At 49.9% G+C, this 12,645-nt stretch overlaps 1 protein-coding gene across 7 annotated transcripts in view; it reads left to right on the forward strand.

Annotated features, from left to right (window-relative positions):
• Positions 1-12,645, forward strand: part of PALS2 (protein associated with LIN7 2, MAGUK p55 family member) — a 704,871-nt gene that overhangs the window by 498,583 nt on the left and 193,643 nt on the right. For all 7 annotated transcript variants that reach the window (XM_069211397.1, XM_069211395.1, XM_069211396.1 and 4 more), the window contains one exon: positions 5,609-5,677. In XM_069211397.1, coding sequence (XP_069067498.1) covers positions 5,609-5,677 — 69 coding nt within the window. The remainder of the gene's footprint in view (positions 1-5,608; positions 5,678-12,645) is intronic.

The raw sequence follows: 12,645 nt of genomic DNA on the forward strand, positions 1-12,645 counted from the left end.
CTTGTGCGAGCATGGGGCATTTAGTCCCCAGGAGATGGGTTTCTTGTAATAGGACCACTGAGGGGGAGTATCTGCGGAGGGTATTGAATACTGCGGATCTCTTGATCTTATCAAGTAGGCCATTTACGTTTCATGAGATAATGTGGGTCAGTGGGGGTCGGGCGTGGACTGTGTGGGTATTGTGTAGTTTTGGTTGCCTGTTTGTGGACCCTGGGACGACCATCTCAAACATAACATTGAAGTATTAAAATAATGAGAAAAAAAAAAACGATAAACGTTCTACTATCTAAACCCGTTTTAAACCCTTTGCCCCCCAACCACCTCCCACCCCATACTCCCTCCCTGGAAGCATCTGTCGCCCAACTTCTCAACCAAAACTTAACAGCCAGATGGACTGTCGTTGGGGTGGAGTGATGGACCCCTCCATTTAGTAGGATCAATTGCAATTAGCGGGTCTGATTCAAGCTTTGCGCAGTGTGCGCTGAGGAGTAATAACGCCACCTGCGGTATCTCCTCCGGAGTCTGCGGGTGCGAACCCGGGTCCCAATTCCTTCAGGTGTGACTCAGTGGGAGCCCACCGGTTCAAGCTACCCAAGCACCGGGGATTGGCTCAAGCGGATGTCGTCCGCGGCTTATGTTGTGTCCCGGGGCATCGAGGGCCCGACAGGGACTTCCTCAGTCTGTTTATCGGGGTCCCGAGCCGCCTCGTCGTTGGGGGGGGGACACCGGAGTCCCTCTGCCTTCCTCTACGGGATCTGGTGCGCCTCCGGCTCCCCCGGGGTCCCTCCACCGGGGGGGGCCCTCGCGAGGGGCCCCTCCAGTTGGTTTCATGGGTCCCCTCTGGGCTCCGACGCCCTCCTCTGTTAGCCAATCCCATGCATTCTCAGGAGACTCGAAGAAGTACGCTTTCCCAGTCATGAGTACTTTAAGTCTTGCGGGGAAGAGGAGCATATATGAGAGCTCTGAGCTTTTGCTTTACGTGCTCGTACGATTGGCGGCGGGTCTGGACTTCACGGGTGTAGTCTGGGAAGATTAAGATCTTGTGGTTCTCCCATTGGAGGTCCTCGGTGCGCCTGGCTTCTTTAAGGATATTGTCTCGGTCTTTGAATTTAAAGAAGCGTGCAATCATCGGGCTTTTAGGGCCACCCGGAAGGGGGCGTGGGGCGAGGGCCCTGTGGGCACGCTCGACTGCGAACCAGGCCGAGAGGGTTTGATCTGGCATCCAGGACTTGATCCACTGCTCCAGAAATTCGGAGGCCTTGTCTTCTTCCACGCCCTCGGGGAATCCGACAAAGCGCAGGTTGTTACGCCTTGATCGGTTTTCGGCATCTTCTGCACGGCGGTGCAACTCGCTGGTTCGGGTTGTAGCTGGGCCACTTTAGTTTTAAGATCGGATAGCTCATCTTCAGTCTGGGAGACGCGGGCTTCTACGTCGGTGATGCGACTCACTGCATTTCTGAGATCTTGTCGAATAAGACCCATGTCCTCTCGCACTTCCCCGATTTTGGTCTCTACGGCTGCTTGCGATGATTGGATTGCCTGGAGGATGGCATTCACTCCGTCCATAGCGGGACCTCCACCGGCCGCGTCTCCTCCCCCCCGGGGACCCGCCGGTGTCGTGAACTAGTAGATCTTTTGCTGGGAGACCGGGGGTTGTTTGTTTGCCTTGTCTTTCCCCTTCTTGAGACGGGGGACGGAGGTCAGTTGTCCGGCACATGTGTCAGAGCAGTCAACCGTCGGCAAAGTTTTCTCGCGATGGGTAGGTTTATGCAGTCGCGCTGGCCGCCGGTCCGTCCCTCCTCGGAGGGGACCGGGTCCTCCGCTTGATGGGGAGAACCCCGGGGGCCACCCCAGCGCGCCCGGGGTTTCGTTGAATAGCCACCCGCTCAGGGTCGCCGGGGTCGTGGATTCGGGGGCACGATGTCCCGGTGGCGGGTCCGCTGCCACTCCGGCTCGGGCACCTGGTCTCCGGTCAGTGGTGGTGGGTATATATTGATTGAGTTGCAACTGCGTGGGCCAGTGGAGGGTTCAAAGGATTTTGCTATTGTTTGCTCGGCTCGTTCCCACCTCAGAGGATTTTGCAGCAGGCCCCATTTATTCTGGGCCCCATAAGGCGGACCAGGATTCCAGGTTCCTCTCACTTTGGAGCCTGTTCGTTTGTCTTCATTTAGGGTTGTTTTACTCGGGCTCCTGCGCAGCTGCCACTCATCTGGTTCATCGTATTTCACAGCACATTACTCTCCTCACGCGGGGGGCCAGGGGTTCTCGCTGCGGGAGACGTTCTTCTTGCGCCTCTCTCTCACCGCCCGGCGAACCCTGGGGGTTGCCTCCCCGTTCCCCGAGGCGTCTCGGGGACTGTGGTGTCTCAGCAGCTGGGCCCGGCGTTTCAATGGCCCTCTCAGTTCACCGCGGGCTCCCGGCACGCCACCCACTCCGTCTGGGTGTGTGGGGGGGAGGCTGTGCCGCGGGGGATGCCCCTATTTTGGTTCCCCAGCCACCAGATAAGCCCCAGGGGACCCCCCTCTCGAGGCGGTCCGGACCAGGGCACCGAGCGCCTACTCGTGGGCCGGCATTCCTCCTGCGTCTCTCCTTCCCGTCCGGGTGGAATCCCGGGGGAACCCCTCTCAAGGCGCTGCGAGCGCCGCGCCGTCTCAGCGCACGGACCCCGGCACGGCCAACGCCCCTTCAGTTAGCCGCCGGTACCCCGCACGCCGCTCACCTCTCCCGGGGATCCGGAGGGGCCTCGCCGCATGGGGATCCCCTTTAGCGGCTCCCACGCCGCTCAGGCGGGTCTCGAGGATCCCGTCTTCTAGGCGGCTCGGATGCCGCAGCTCCGGGTCAGCGCCACTAGGTATGTGCGCGATGCAGCCGGGGGCACCAGGGGCTCCGCTTGTGGGTCAGGGTAGCGCCGCCTCACCAGTTCATGGGGCGGTATCTTGAAATTATAATTTCTTCCTGAAGGCCTGGCGCACAAGGAACTTTTCAGCAGGTGCTTTTAAATGGCAAGTTTTTTAAGTCATTGCTAAACACAGCGCTTGCCCTGAGGTCAGCGCCCTCCAATCCAGGCCAGCACTTGGTCGGCCCTGCATCTCTGACAGGTTCTTGTGAAGAACAGTTCAAAATTGAGAACAAATTCTACTACAACCAAAGAGGAGGGAAGTGCGTTTTTTTTTTTGTTTTGTTTTTTGGTGCAATTGTGTATGGCGCGAACTCGCCAGAATGTATTGGAGTTCTTTACATGAGCACCAGTTACGTTTCACAAGGACACATTCATTTTTGGTAGGCACCGGGAGATTAAGTGATTTGCCCAGAATCACAGGATGTTGAGCTGACGCGGAGACTCAGACCTGGTTCCCCCAGCCCCAAAATCTGCAGCTCTGGACGTTATGCCACTGGATGCTGTCCAGCACATGTCTTCCTTTGATGTACGCAAAATCAAACGTGCAGTTTCGTTATGCCACTGGATCCCTTGCTCTTTGCTGGTAAGCACTGCAGTACCCGGTGGGCTGCATGCAGAATTCTTTGCTGGAGATCTTTTGCGATCTTTGTCTATTGTTATCCACTGCATAAGACAGTGACATTTCCGGAATTGTAGATGGGAAAGTGATATCAAATTGGCTATGGACAACCCTATCACTGGAGATATATTCCTAGGGACTGTGCATGCCAACATTAAAACAAATATACATAATACCCTTTGAACGTAGTGATGACCTTTTATGGTTCTAAAATTAGGTCGACATGTTTCTTGCCCTGCTAGTCCTGAACGGGTCTGTGGCATACATTTCAGGATTTACATTTACATTAAAAAAAATATCTGTAGAAAGTTTACAGATTACTGTAGGCCTATCTGACTTTGTATGTGCTTCTGAACTTTGCCAATCTGTTGTAATCCTGCAGGAGACTTGATTCACTGTTGGTGTACGTTATGAAGTGTTTGGGACCAAATTGCCATCATGGTGATTTGAACCTCTTAAACACCGTCATTACCTCTTGCCAGACAAGTTAACTTGTTTTGCTAATCATTGCTTAAGCCCTCCTTCGTTAAAGCTAGCTCTAACATTAACACTTACCGTAATGCAATTGTCATTGCAACAAGCTTGACTTTCGTCGAAACTACTTTGAATTGTATTTCTAATAGAGGGTAAGATACAGTTTGCTACAAGTGTCTAGCTCATATGAGTTTCTTTACTGCTGATGCAGCGTTGTGAAACGCAAGAAATGTTGTTGTTATTCTGTAAGACCGAAGCAAAAGGTTAAATAAGTGTTTAACTTAGTTGGGAACGAATGATAATATTGGTACCATATATGGCGAATGTTAGAGGGAAATCTGTTGATAAAATAAGACAGATCAATTTGACACAGTAATATAGGTTTAATCGATTTTTATCTGGGAACAACAGGCAGTCTCAACATAGAGGCCATGACTGAAGTTCAAAGTTCTAGTTCACAAGCAATGGTATTTATACTGTAAAAACCACAAAAAACTATACTGACAAGTCCAGCATTGATGTAAGCAAGAACAAGCAGTACAGATAAGATAATAGGGGAGGGGTACCTCTTGACAAGAGCACATGCACGATTATTGGTCACCTCATGGGTGGGTAAATAACATTGACGTCATTCTGCATCTGTCTTTTCTGCACAACAAGTGATAATATGTTACATGATGCTCACAGTAGCCGTGCCTCGTGCAAATGCTTATCTGACCCTTACACAGTTCCCCTCACCATGATATAAGGCAGGATGCACCCTTTTGTTCTACCCTGTTAATGCTAAGTGATGATTTTGAAAGCAACAGTTGGTGCAGCTTTAAAGAAAAACTCTCATTCTAATGTGGCTTAGGCCTCTTGTGTGTTTCAGCACAGCTAACTTAACAATGCAGCATGTGTATAAGTTTCCTAAGTAATAAGTGTTTGTTTGTCCTAAATATGACCTGCCTTTTTTTTGGAACCCACAGTCTTTTTTTTTTTTCTTAGCATGTTATGTATTAAGCCCTTCACCACTTACATTAGTTTACAACTATCCATAGCCTAAAATGTTTGTACTGGGATTTGGAAACTTATGTTTGTGTGTATGTGATGTATATGATGTGTTCCTATTCTTCCTACATCACGAATACTTGTCTAAGTTATTTTTTTGCATGTAACTCAGTGCTTAATTTGTAAATAAATATGTGCCGGTGCCCAAAGCCCTCCACATAAACATGCAGCTGCTGCATTTAAATGTGCGAGCACAGAACACTGAGGCAGCGTAATCCTGAAGCCATCTCTGGCCTCTTCGATCCATTTACAGCCACTCCCTGCCCCTTCAACTCATTCTTGCAGCTTTCTGCTTTCTACCGTTGTGACGCTGTTTCATTTTTCTCTTGAACCGTCTTTCCCATATGTGTCTTTCGCTCGCAGTAAATGCTTGAGGCAGAATAATAAGCACCGGCCCTCAAAAATAAATGCCGGTGCTCGGCACCTGAAACAATAAGCACAAATTAAGCACTGATGTAACGGTCTTTTATCTCTACTTGCCCCTATATCTTACACTACAATGAACATTCTGGCAGTTGTTTCTGGAATTAGGAATGAAACGTTTTTCTTTATTTTCTAAATGTTAGGACCGTTTTGTGGCACAATAACCAGCAAAAAAAAAAAAAAGATGATGTACCTCACAACGAGAAATGCAGGTAATTTATCTGTAACAAAATTAATGTTAATGTAAACATCACAGGTAATCAACAGCTTATTCTTCCATGTATTGTTTTGTCAAGATTGCAATAAATATTTTTATTGGTCAGTAATTGCATTTGTCTTCTTCACTCACTGTGTTAACCTCCTCTGCATTCTTGCTAAAAAAAAACGGATTGGATTTTTTTTGTAAATCGGACGGTATTTAGTTGTGTTCCAAACTCCCATTGAAGTAGGTTAGATTCAGTTGACCTCAATAAAATATATTTGTATTTCATTTCTTCACTTCTTGGACCCAGAATTAGAATTCCCCTGTATTAAATTAAGCATGCCGGGTGTAGGAAGTTGGCTCTGTATGTGCTATTTCAAAGTAAGGAATAGCATGCACAGAGTCCAAGGGTTCCCCTTAGAGGTAAAATAGTGGTAAAAATAGATAATACTAATGCTCTATTTTGTGGTAGTGTGGTCGAGCAGTAGGCTTATCCAAGGAGTAGTGTTAAGCATTTGTTGTACATACACATAGACAATAAATGAGGTACACACACTCAGAGACAAATCCAGCCAATAGGTTTTTGTATAGAAAAATATCTTTTCTTAGTTTATTTTAAGAACCACAGGTTCAAATTCTACATGTAATATCTCATTCGAAAGGTATTGCAGGTAAGTACTTTAGGAACTTCAATTCATCAAAATTGCATGTATACTTTTCAAGTTATTGACAAATAGCTGTTTTAAAAGTGGACACTTAGTGCAATTTTCACAGTTCCTGGGGGAGGTAAGTTTTTGTTAGTTTTACCAGGTAAGTAAGACACTTACAGGGTTCAGTTCTTGGTCCAAGGTAGCCCACCGTTGGGGGTTCAGAGCAACCCCAAAGTCACCACACCAGCAGCTCAGGGCCGGTCAGGTGCAGAGGTCAAAGTGGTGCCCAAAACACATAGGCTAGAATGGAGAGAAGGGGGTGCCCCGGTTCCGGTCTGCTTGCAGGTAAGTACCCGCGTCTTCGGAGGGCAGACCAGGGGGGTTTTGTAGGGCACCGGGGGGGACACAGATCCACACAGAAATTTCACCCTCAGCGGCGCGGGGGCGGCCGGGTGCAGTGTAGAAACAAGCGTCGGGTTTGCAATGTTAGTCTATGAGAGATCTCGGGATCTCTTCAGCGCTGCAGGCAGGCAAGGGGGGGGTTCCTCGGGGAAACCTCCACTTGGGCAAGGGAGAGGGACTCCTGGGGGTCACTCCTCCAGTGAAAGTCCGGTCCTTCAGGCCCTGGGGGCTGCGGGTGCAGGGTCTCTCCCAGGTGTCGGGACTTTAGGTTCAAAAGAGTCGCGGTCAGGGGAAGCCTCGGGATTCCCTCTGCAGGCGGCGCTGTGGGGGCTCAGGGGGGACAGGTTTTGGTACTCACAGTATCAGAGTAGTCCTGGGGTCCCTCCTGAGGTGTTGGATCGCCACCAGCCGAGTCGGGGTCGCCGGGTGCAGTGTTGCAAGTCTCACGCTTCTTGCGGGGAGCTTGCAGGGTTCTTTAAAGCTGCTGGAAACAAAGTTGCAGCTTTTCTTGGAGCAGGTCCGCTGTCCTCGGGAGTTTCTTGTCTTTTCGAAGCAGGGGCAGTCCTCAGAGGATGTCGAGGTCGCTGGTCCCTTTGGAAGGCGTCGCTGGAGCAGGATCTTTGGAAGGCAGGAGACAGGCCGGTGAGTTTCTGGAGCCAAGGCAGTTGTCGTCTTCTGGTCTTCCTCTGCAGGGGTTTTTCAGCTAGGCAGTCCTTCTTCTTGTAGTTGCAGGAATCTGATTTTCTAGGGTTCAGGGTAGCCCTTAAATACTAAATTTAAGGGCGTGTTTAGGTCTGGGGGGTTAGTAGCCAATGGCTACTAGCCCTGAGGGTGGGTACACCCTCTTTGTGCCTCCTCCCAAGGGGAGGGGGTCACAATCCTAACCCTATTGGGGGAATCCTCCATCTGCAAGATGGAGGATTTCTAAAAGTTAGAGTCACCTCAGCTCAGGACACCTTAGGGGCTGTCCTGACTGGCCAGTGACTCCTCCTTGTTATTCTCATTATTTTCTCCGGCCTTGCCGCCAAAAGTGGGGCCTGGCCGGAGGGGGCGGGCAACTCCACTAGCTGGAGTGTCCTGCTGGGTTGGCACAAAGGAGGTGAGCCTTTGAGGCTCACCGCCAGGTGTGACAATTCCTGCCTGGGAGAGGTGTTAGCATCTCCACCCAGTGCAGGCTTTGTTACTGGCCTCAGAGTGACAAAGGCACTCTCCCCATGGGGCCAGCAACATGTCTCGGTTTGTGGCAGGCTGCTAGAACTAGTCAGCCTACACAGATAGTCGGTTAAGTTTCAGGGGGCACCTCTAAGGTGCCCTCTGTGGTGTATTTTACAATAAAATGTACACTGGCATCAGTGTGCATTTATTGTGCTGAGAAGTTTGATACCAAACTTCCCAGTTTTCAGTGTAGCCATTATGGTGCTGTGGAGTTCGTGTTTGACAGACTCCCAGACCATATACTCTTATGGCTACCCTGCACTTACAATGTCTAAGGTTTTGTTTAGACACTGTAGGGGTACCATGCTCATGCACTGGTACCCTCACCTATGGTATAGTGCACCCTGCCTTAGGGCTGTAAGGCCTGCTAGAGGGGTGTCTTACCTATACTGCATAGGCAGTGAGAGGCTGGCATGGCACCCTGAGGGGAGTGCCATGTCGACTTACTCGTTTTGTCCTCACTAGCACACACAAGCTGGTAAGCAGTGTGTCTGTGCTGAGTGAGAGGTCTCCAGGGTGGCATAAGACATGCTGCAGCCCTTAGAGACCTTCCTTGGCATCAGGGCCCTTGGTACTAGAGGTACCAGTTACAAGGGACTTATCTGGATGCCAGGGTCTGCCAATTGTGGATACAAAAGTACAGGTTAGGGAAAGAACACTGGTGCTGGGGCCTGGTTAGCAGGCCTCAGCACACTTTCAATTGTAAACATAGCATCAGCAAAGGCAAAAAGTCAGGGGGCAACCATGCCAAGGAGGCATTTCCTTACACAACCCCCCCCCAAACGAAAGAGGATGAGACTAACCTTTCCCAAGAGAGTCTTCATTTTCTAAGTGGAAGAACCTGGAAAGGCCATCTGCATTGGCATGGGCAGTCCCAGGTCTGTGTTCCACTATAAAGTCCATTCCCTGTAGGGAGATGGACCACCTCAACAGTTTAGGATTTTCACCTTTCATTTGCATCAGCCATTTGAGAGGTCTGTGGTCGGTTTGAACTAGGAAGTGAGTCCCAAAGAGGTATGGTCTCAGCTTCTTCAGGGACCAAACCACAGCAAAGGCCTCCCTCTCAATGGCACTCCAACGCTGCTCCCTGGGGAGTAACCTCCTGCTAATGAAAGCAACAGGCTGGTCAAGGCCATCATCATTTGTTTGGGACAAAACTGCCCCTATCCCATGTTCAGAGGCATCAGTCTGCACAATGAACTGCTTAGAATAATCTGGAGCTTTGAGAACTGGTGCTGAGCACATTGCCTGTTTCAGGGTGTCAAAGGCCTGTTGGCATTCCACAGTCCAGTTTACTTTCTTGGGCATTTTCTTGGAGGTGAGTTCAGTGAGGGCTGTCACAATGGATCCATATCCCTTCACAAACCTCCTGTAGTACCCGGTCAAGCCAAGGAATGCCCTGACTTGAGTCTGGGTTTTTGGAGCTACCCAGTCCAGAATAGTCTGGATCTTGGGTTGGAGTGGCTGAACTTGGCCTCCACCTACAAGGTGTCCCAAGTAAACCACAGTTCCCTGCCCTATCTGGCATTTGGATGCCTTGATAGAGAGGCCTGCAGATTGCAGAGCCTTCAAAACCTTCCTCAGGTGGACCAGGTGATCCTGCCAGGTGGAGCTAAAGACAGCAATATCATCAAGATAAGCTGTGCTAAAGGACTCCAAGCCAGCAAGGACTTGATTCACCAACCTTTGGAAGGTGGCAGGGGCATTCTTTAAACCAAAGGGCATAACAGTAAACTGATAATGCCCATCAGGTGTGGAGAATGCTGTCTTTTCTTTTGCTCCAGGTGCCATTTTTATTTGCCAGTACCCTGCTGTCAAGTCAAAGGTACTTAGAAATTTGGCAGCACCTAATTTATCAATGAGCTCATCAGCTCTTGGAATTGGATGGGCATCTGTCTTGGTGACAGAATTGAGCCCTCTGTAGTCCACACAAAACCTCATCTCTTTCTTTCCATCTGTGGTGTGAGGTTTGGGGACTAAGACCACTGGGCTAGCCCAGGGGCTGTCAGAGCGCTCAATTACTCCCAATTCCAGCATCTTGTGGACTTCCACCTTGATGCTTTCCTTAACATGGTCAGACTGTCTGAAGATTTTGTTCTTGACAGGCATGCTGTCTCCTGTGTCCACATCATGGGTACACAGGTGTGTCTGACCAGGGGTTAGGGAGAAAAGCTCAGGAAACTGTTGTAGGACTCTCCTACAATCAGCCTGCTGTTGGCCAGAGAGGGTGTCTGAGTAGATCACTCCATCTACTGTGCCATCTTTTGGGTCTGATGACAGAAGATCAGGGAGAGGTTCACTCTCTGCCTCCTGATCCTCATCTGTTACCATTAACAGATTCACATCAGCCCTGTCATGGAAGAGCTTAAGGCGGTTCACATGGATCACCCTCTTGGGGCTCCTGCTTGTGCCCAGGTCCACCAGGTAGGTGACCTGACTCTTCCTCTCTAGCACTGGGTAAGGGCCACTCCATTTGTCCTGGAGTGCCCTGGGAGCCACAGGCTCCAGAACCCAGACTTTCTGCCCTGGTTGGAACTCAACCAGTGCAGCCTTTTGGTCATACCAAAACTTCTGGAGTTGTTGGCTGGCCTCAAGGTTCTTGGTTGCCTTTTCCATGTACTCTGCCATTCTAGAGCGAAGGCCAAGTACATAGTCCACTATGTCCTGTTTAGGCTCATGGAGAGGTCTCTCCCAGCCTTCTTTAACAAGGGCAAGTGGTCCCCGTACAGGATGACCAAACAGAAGTTCAAAGGGTGAGAACCCTACTCCCTTCTGTGGTACCTCCCTGTAAGCGAAAAGCAGACATGGCAGGAGGACATCCCATCTCCTTTTGAGTTTTTCTGGGAGCCCCATGATCATGCCCTTTAATGTCTTGTTGAATCTCTCAACTAAGCCATTAGTTTGTGGATGGTAAGGTGTAGTGAATTTATAAGTCACTCCACACTCATTCCACATGTGCTTTAGGTATGCTGACATGAAGTTGGTACCTCTGTCAGACACCACCTCCTTAGGGAAACCCACTCTGGTAAAGATACCAATGAGGGCCTTGGCTACTGCAGGGGCAGTAGTCGACCTAAGGGGAATAGCTTCAGGATACCTGGTAGCATGATCCACTACTACCAGGATATACATATTTCCTGAGGCTGTGGGAGGTTCTAGTGGACCAACTATGTCCACACCCACTCTTTCAAAGGGCACCCCCACCACTGGAAGTGGAATGAGGGGGGCCTTTGGATGCCCACCTGTCTTACCACTGGCTTGACAGGTGGGGCAGGAGAGGCAAAACTCCTTAACCATGTTGGATATGTTGGGCCAGTAGAAGTGGTTGACTAACCTCTCCCACGTCTTGGTTTGTCCCAAATGTCCAGCAAGGGGAATGTCATGGGCCAATGTTAGGATGAACTCTCTGAACAGCTGAGGCACTACCACTCTCCTAGTGGCACCAGGTTTGGGGTCTCTGGCCTCAGTGTACAGGAGCCCATCTTCCCAATAGACCCTATGTGTTCCATTTTTCTTGCCTTTGGACTCCTCAGCAGCTTGCTGCCTAAGGCCTTCAAGAGAGGGACAGGTTTCTTGTCCCTTACACAGCTCTTCCCTTGAGGGTCCCCCTGGGCCCAAGAGCTCAACCTGATAAGGCTCAAGCTCCAAAGGCTCAGTTCCCTCAGAGGGCAGAACTTCTTCCTGAGAAGAGAGGTTCCCTTTCTTTTGCTGTGTTGCAGTTGGTTTCCCAACTGACTTTCCTTTTCTCTTGGTAGGCTGGGCCATTCTTCCAGACTCCAGCTCTACTTGTTCACCCTTTGCCTTGCATTGTGCTCTGGTTTTCACACACACCAGTTCAGGGATACCCAGCATTGCTGCATGGGTTTTTAGTTCTACCTCAGCCCATGCTGAGGACTCCAGGTCATTTCCAAGCAGACAGTCCACTGGGATATTTGAGGAGACCACCACCTGTTTCAGGCCATTGACCCCTCCCCATTCTAAAGTAACCATTGCCATGGGATGTACTTTTCTCTGATTGTCAGCGTTGGTGACTGTGTAAGTTTTTCCAGTCAGGTATTGGCCAGGGGAAACCAGTTTCTCTGTCACCATGGTGACACTGGCACCTGTATCCCTCAGGCCCTCTATTCTAGTCCCATTAATTAAGAGTTGCTGTCTGTATTTTTGCATGTTAGGCGGCCAGACAGCTAGTGTGGCTAAATCCACCCCACCCTCAGAAACTAGAGTAGCTTCAGTGTGGACCCTGATTTGCTCTGGGCACACTGTTGATCCCACTTGGAGACTAGCCATACCAGTGTTACCTGGATGGGAGTTTGGAGTGGAACCTTTCTTGGGACAGGCCTTGTCTCCAGTTTGGTGTCCATGCTGTTTACAGCTATGACACCAGGCCTTTTTGGGATCAAAGTTTTTACCCTTGTACCCATTGTTTTGTGAAGAGGCTCTGGGCCCACCCTCCTGTGCAGGTTTTTGGGGGCCTGTAGAAGACTCTTTACTATTTTTAGTTTTGGTTGTCTCATCACCCTTCCCCTGGGGAGTCTTTGTGACCCCTTTCTTTTGGTCACCCCCTGTTGAAGTCTTGGACACCCTTGTCTTGACCCAATGGTCCGCCTTCTTTCCCAATTCTTGGGGAGAAATTGGTCCTAGGTCTACCAGATGCTGATGCAGTTTATCATTGAAACAATTACTTAACAGGTGTTCTTTCACAAATAAATTG

Source organism: Pleurodeles waltl, chromosome 10 (assembly GCF_031143425.1).
Source record: "Pleurodeles waltl isolate 20211129_DDA chromosome 10, aPleWal1.hap1.20221129, whole genome shotgun sequence".
NCBI lineage: Eukaryota > Metazoa > Chordata > Amphibia > Caudata > Salamandridae > Pleurodeles > Pleurodeles waltl.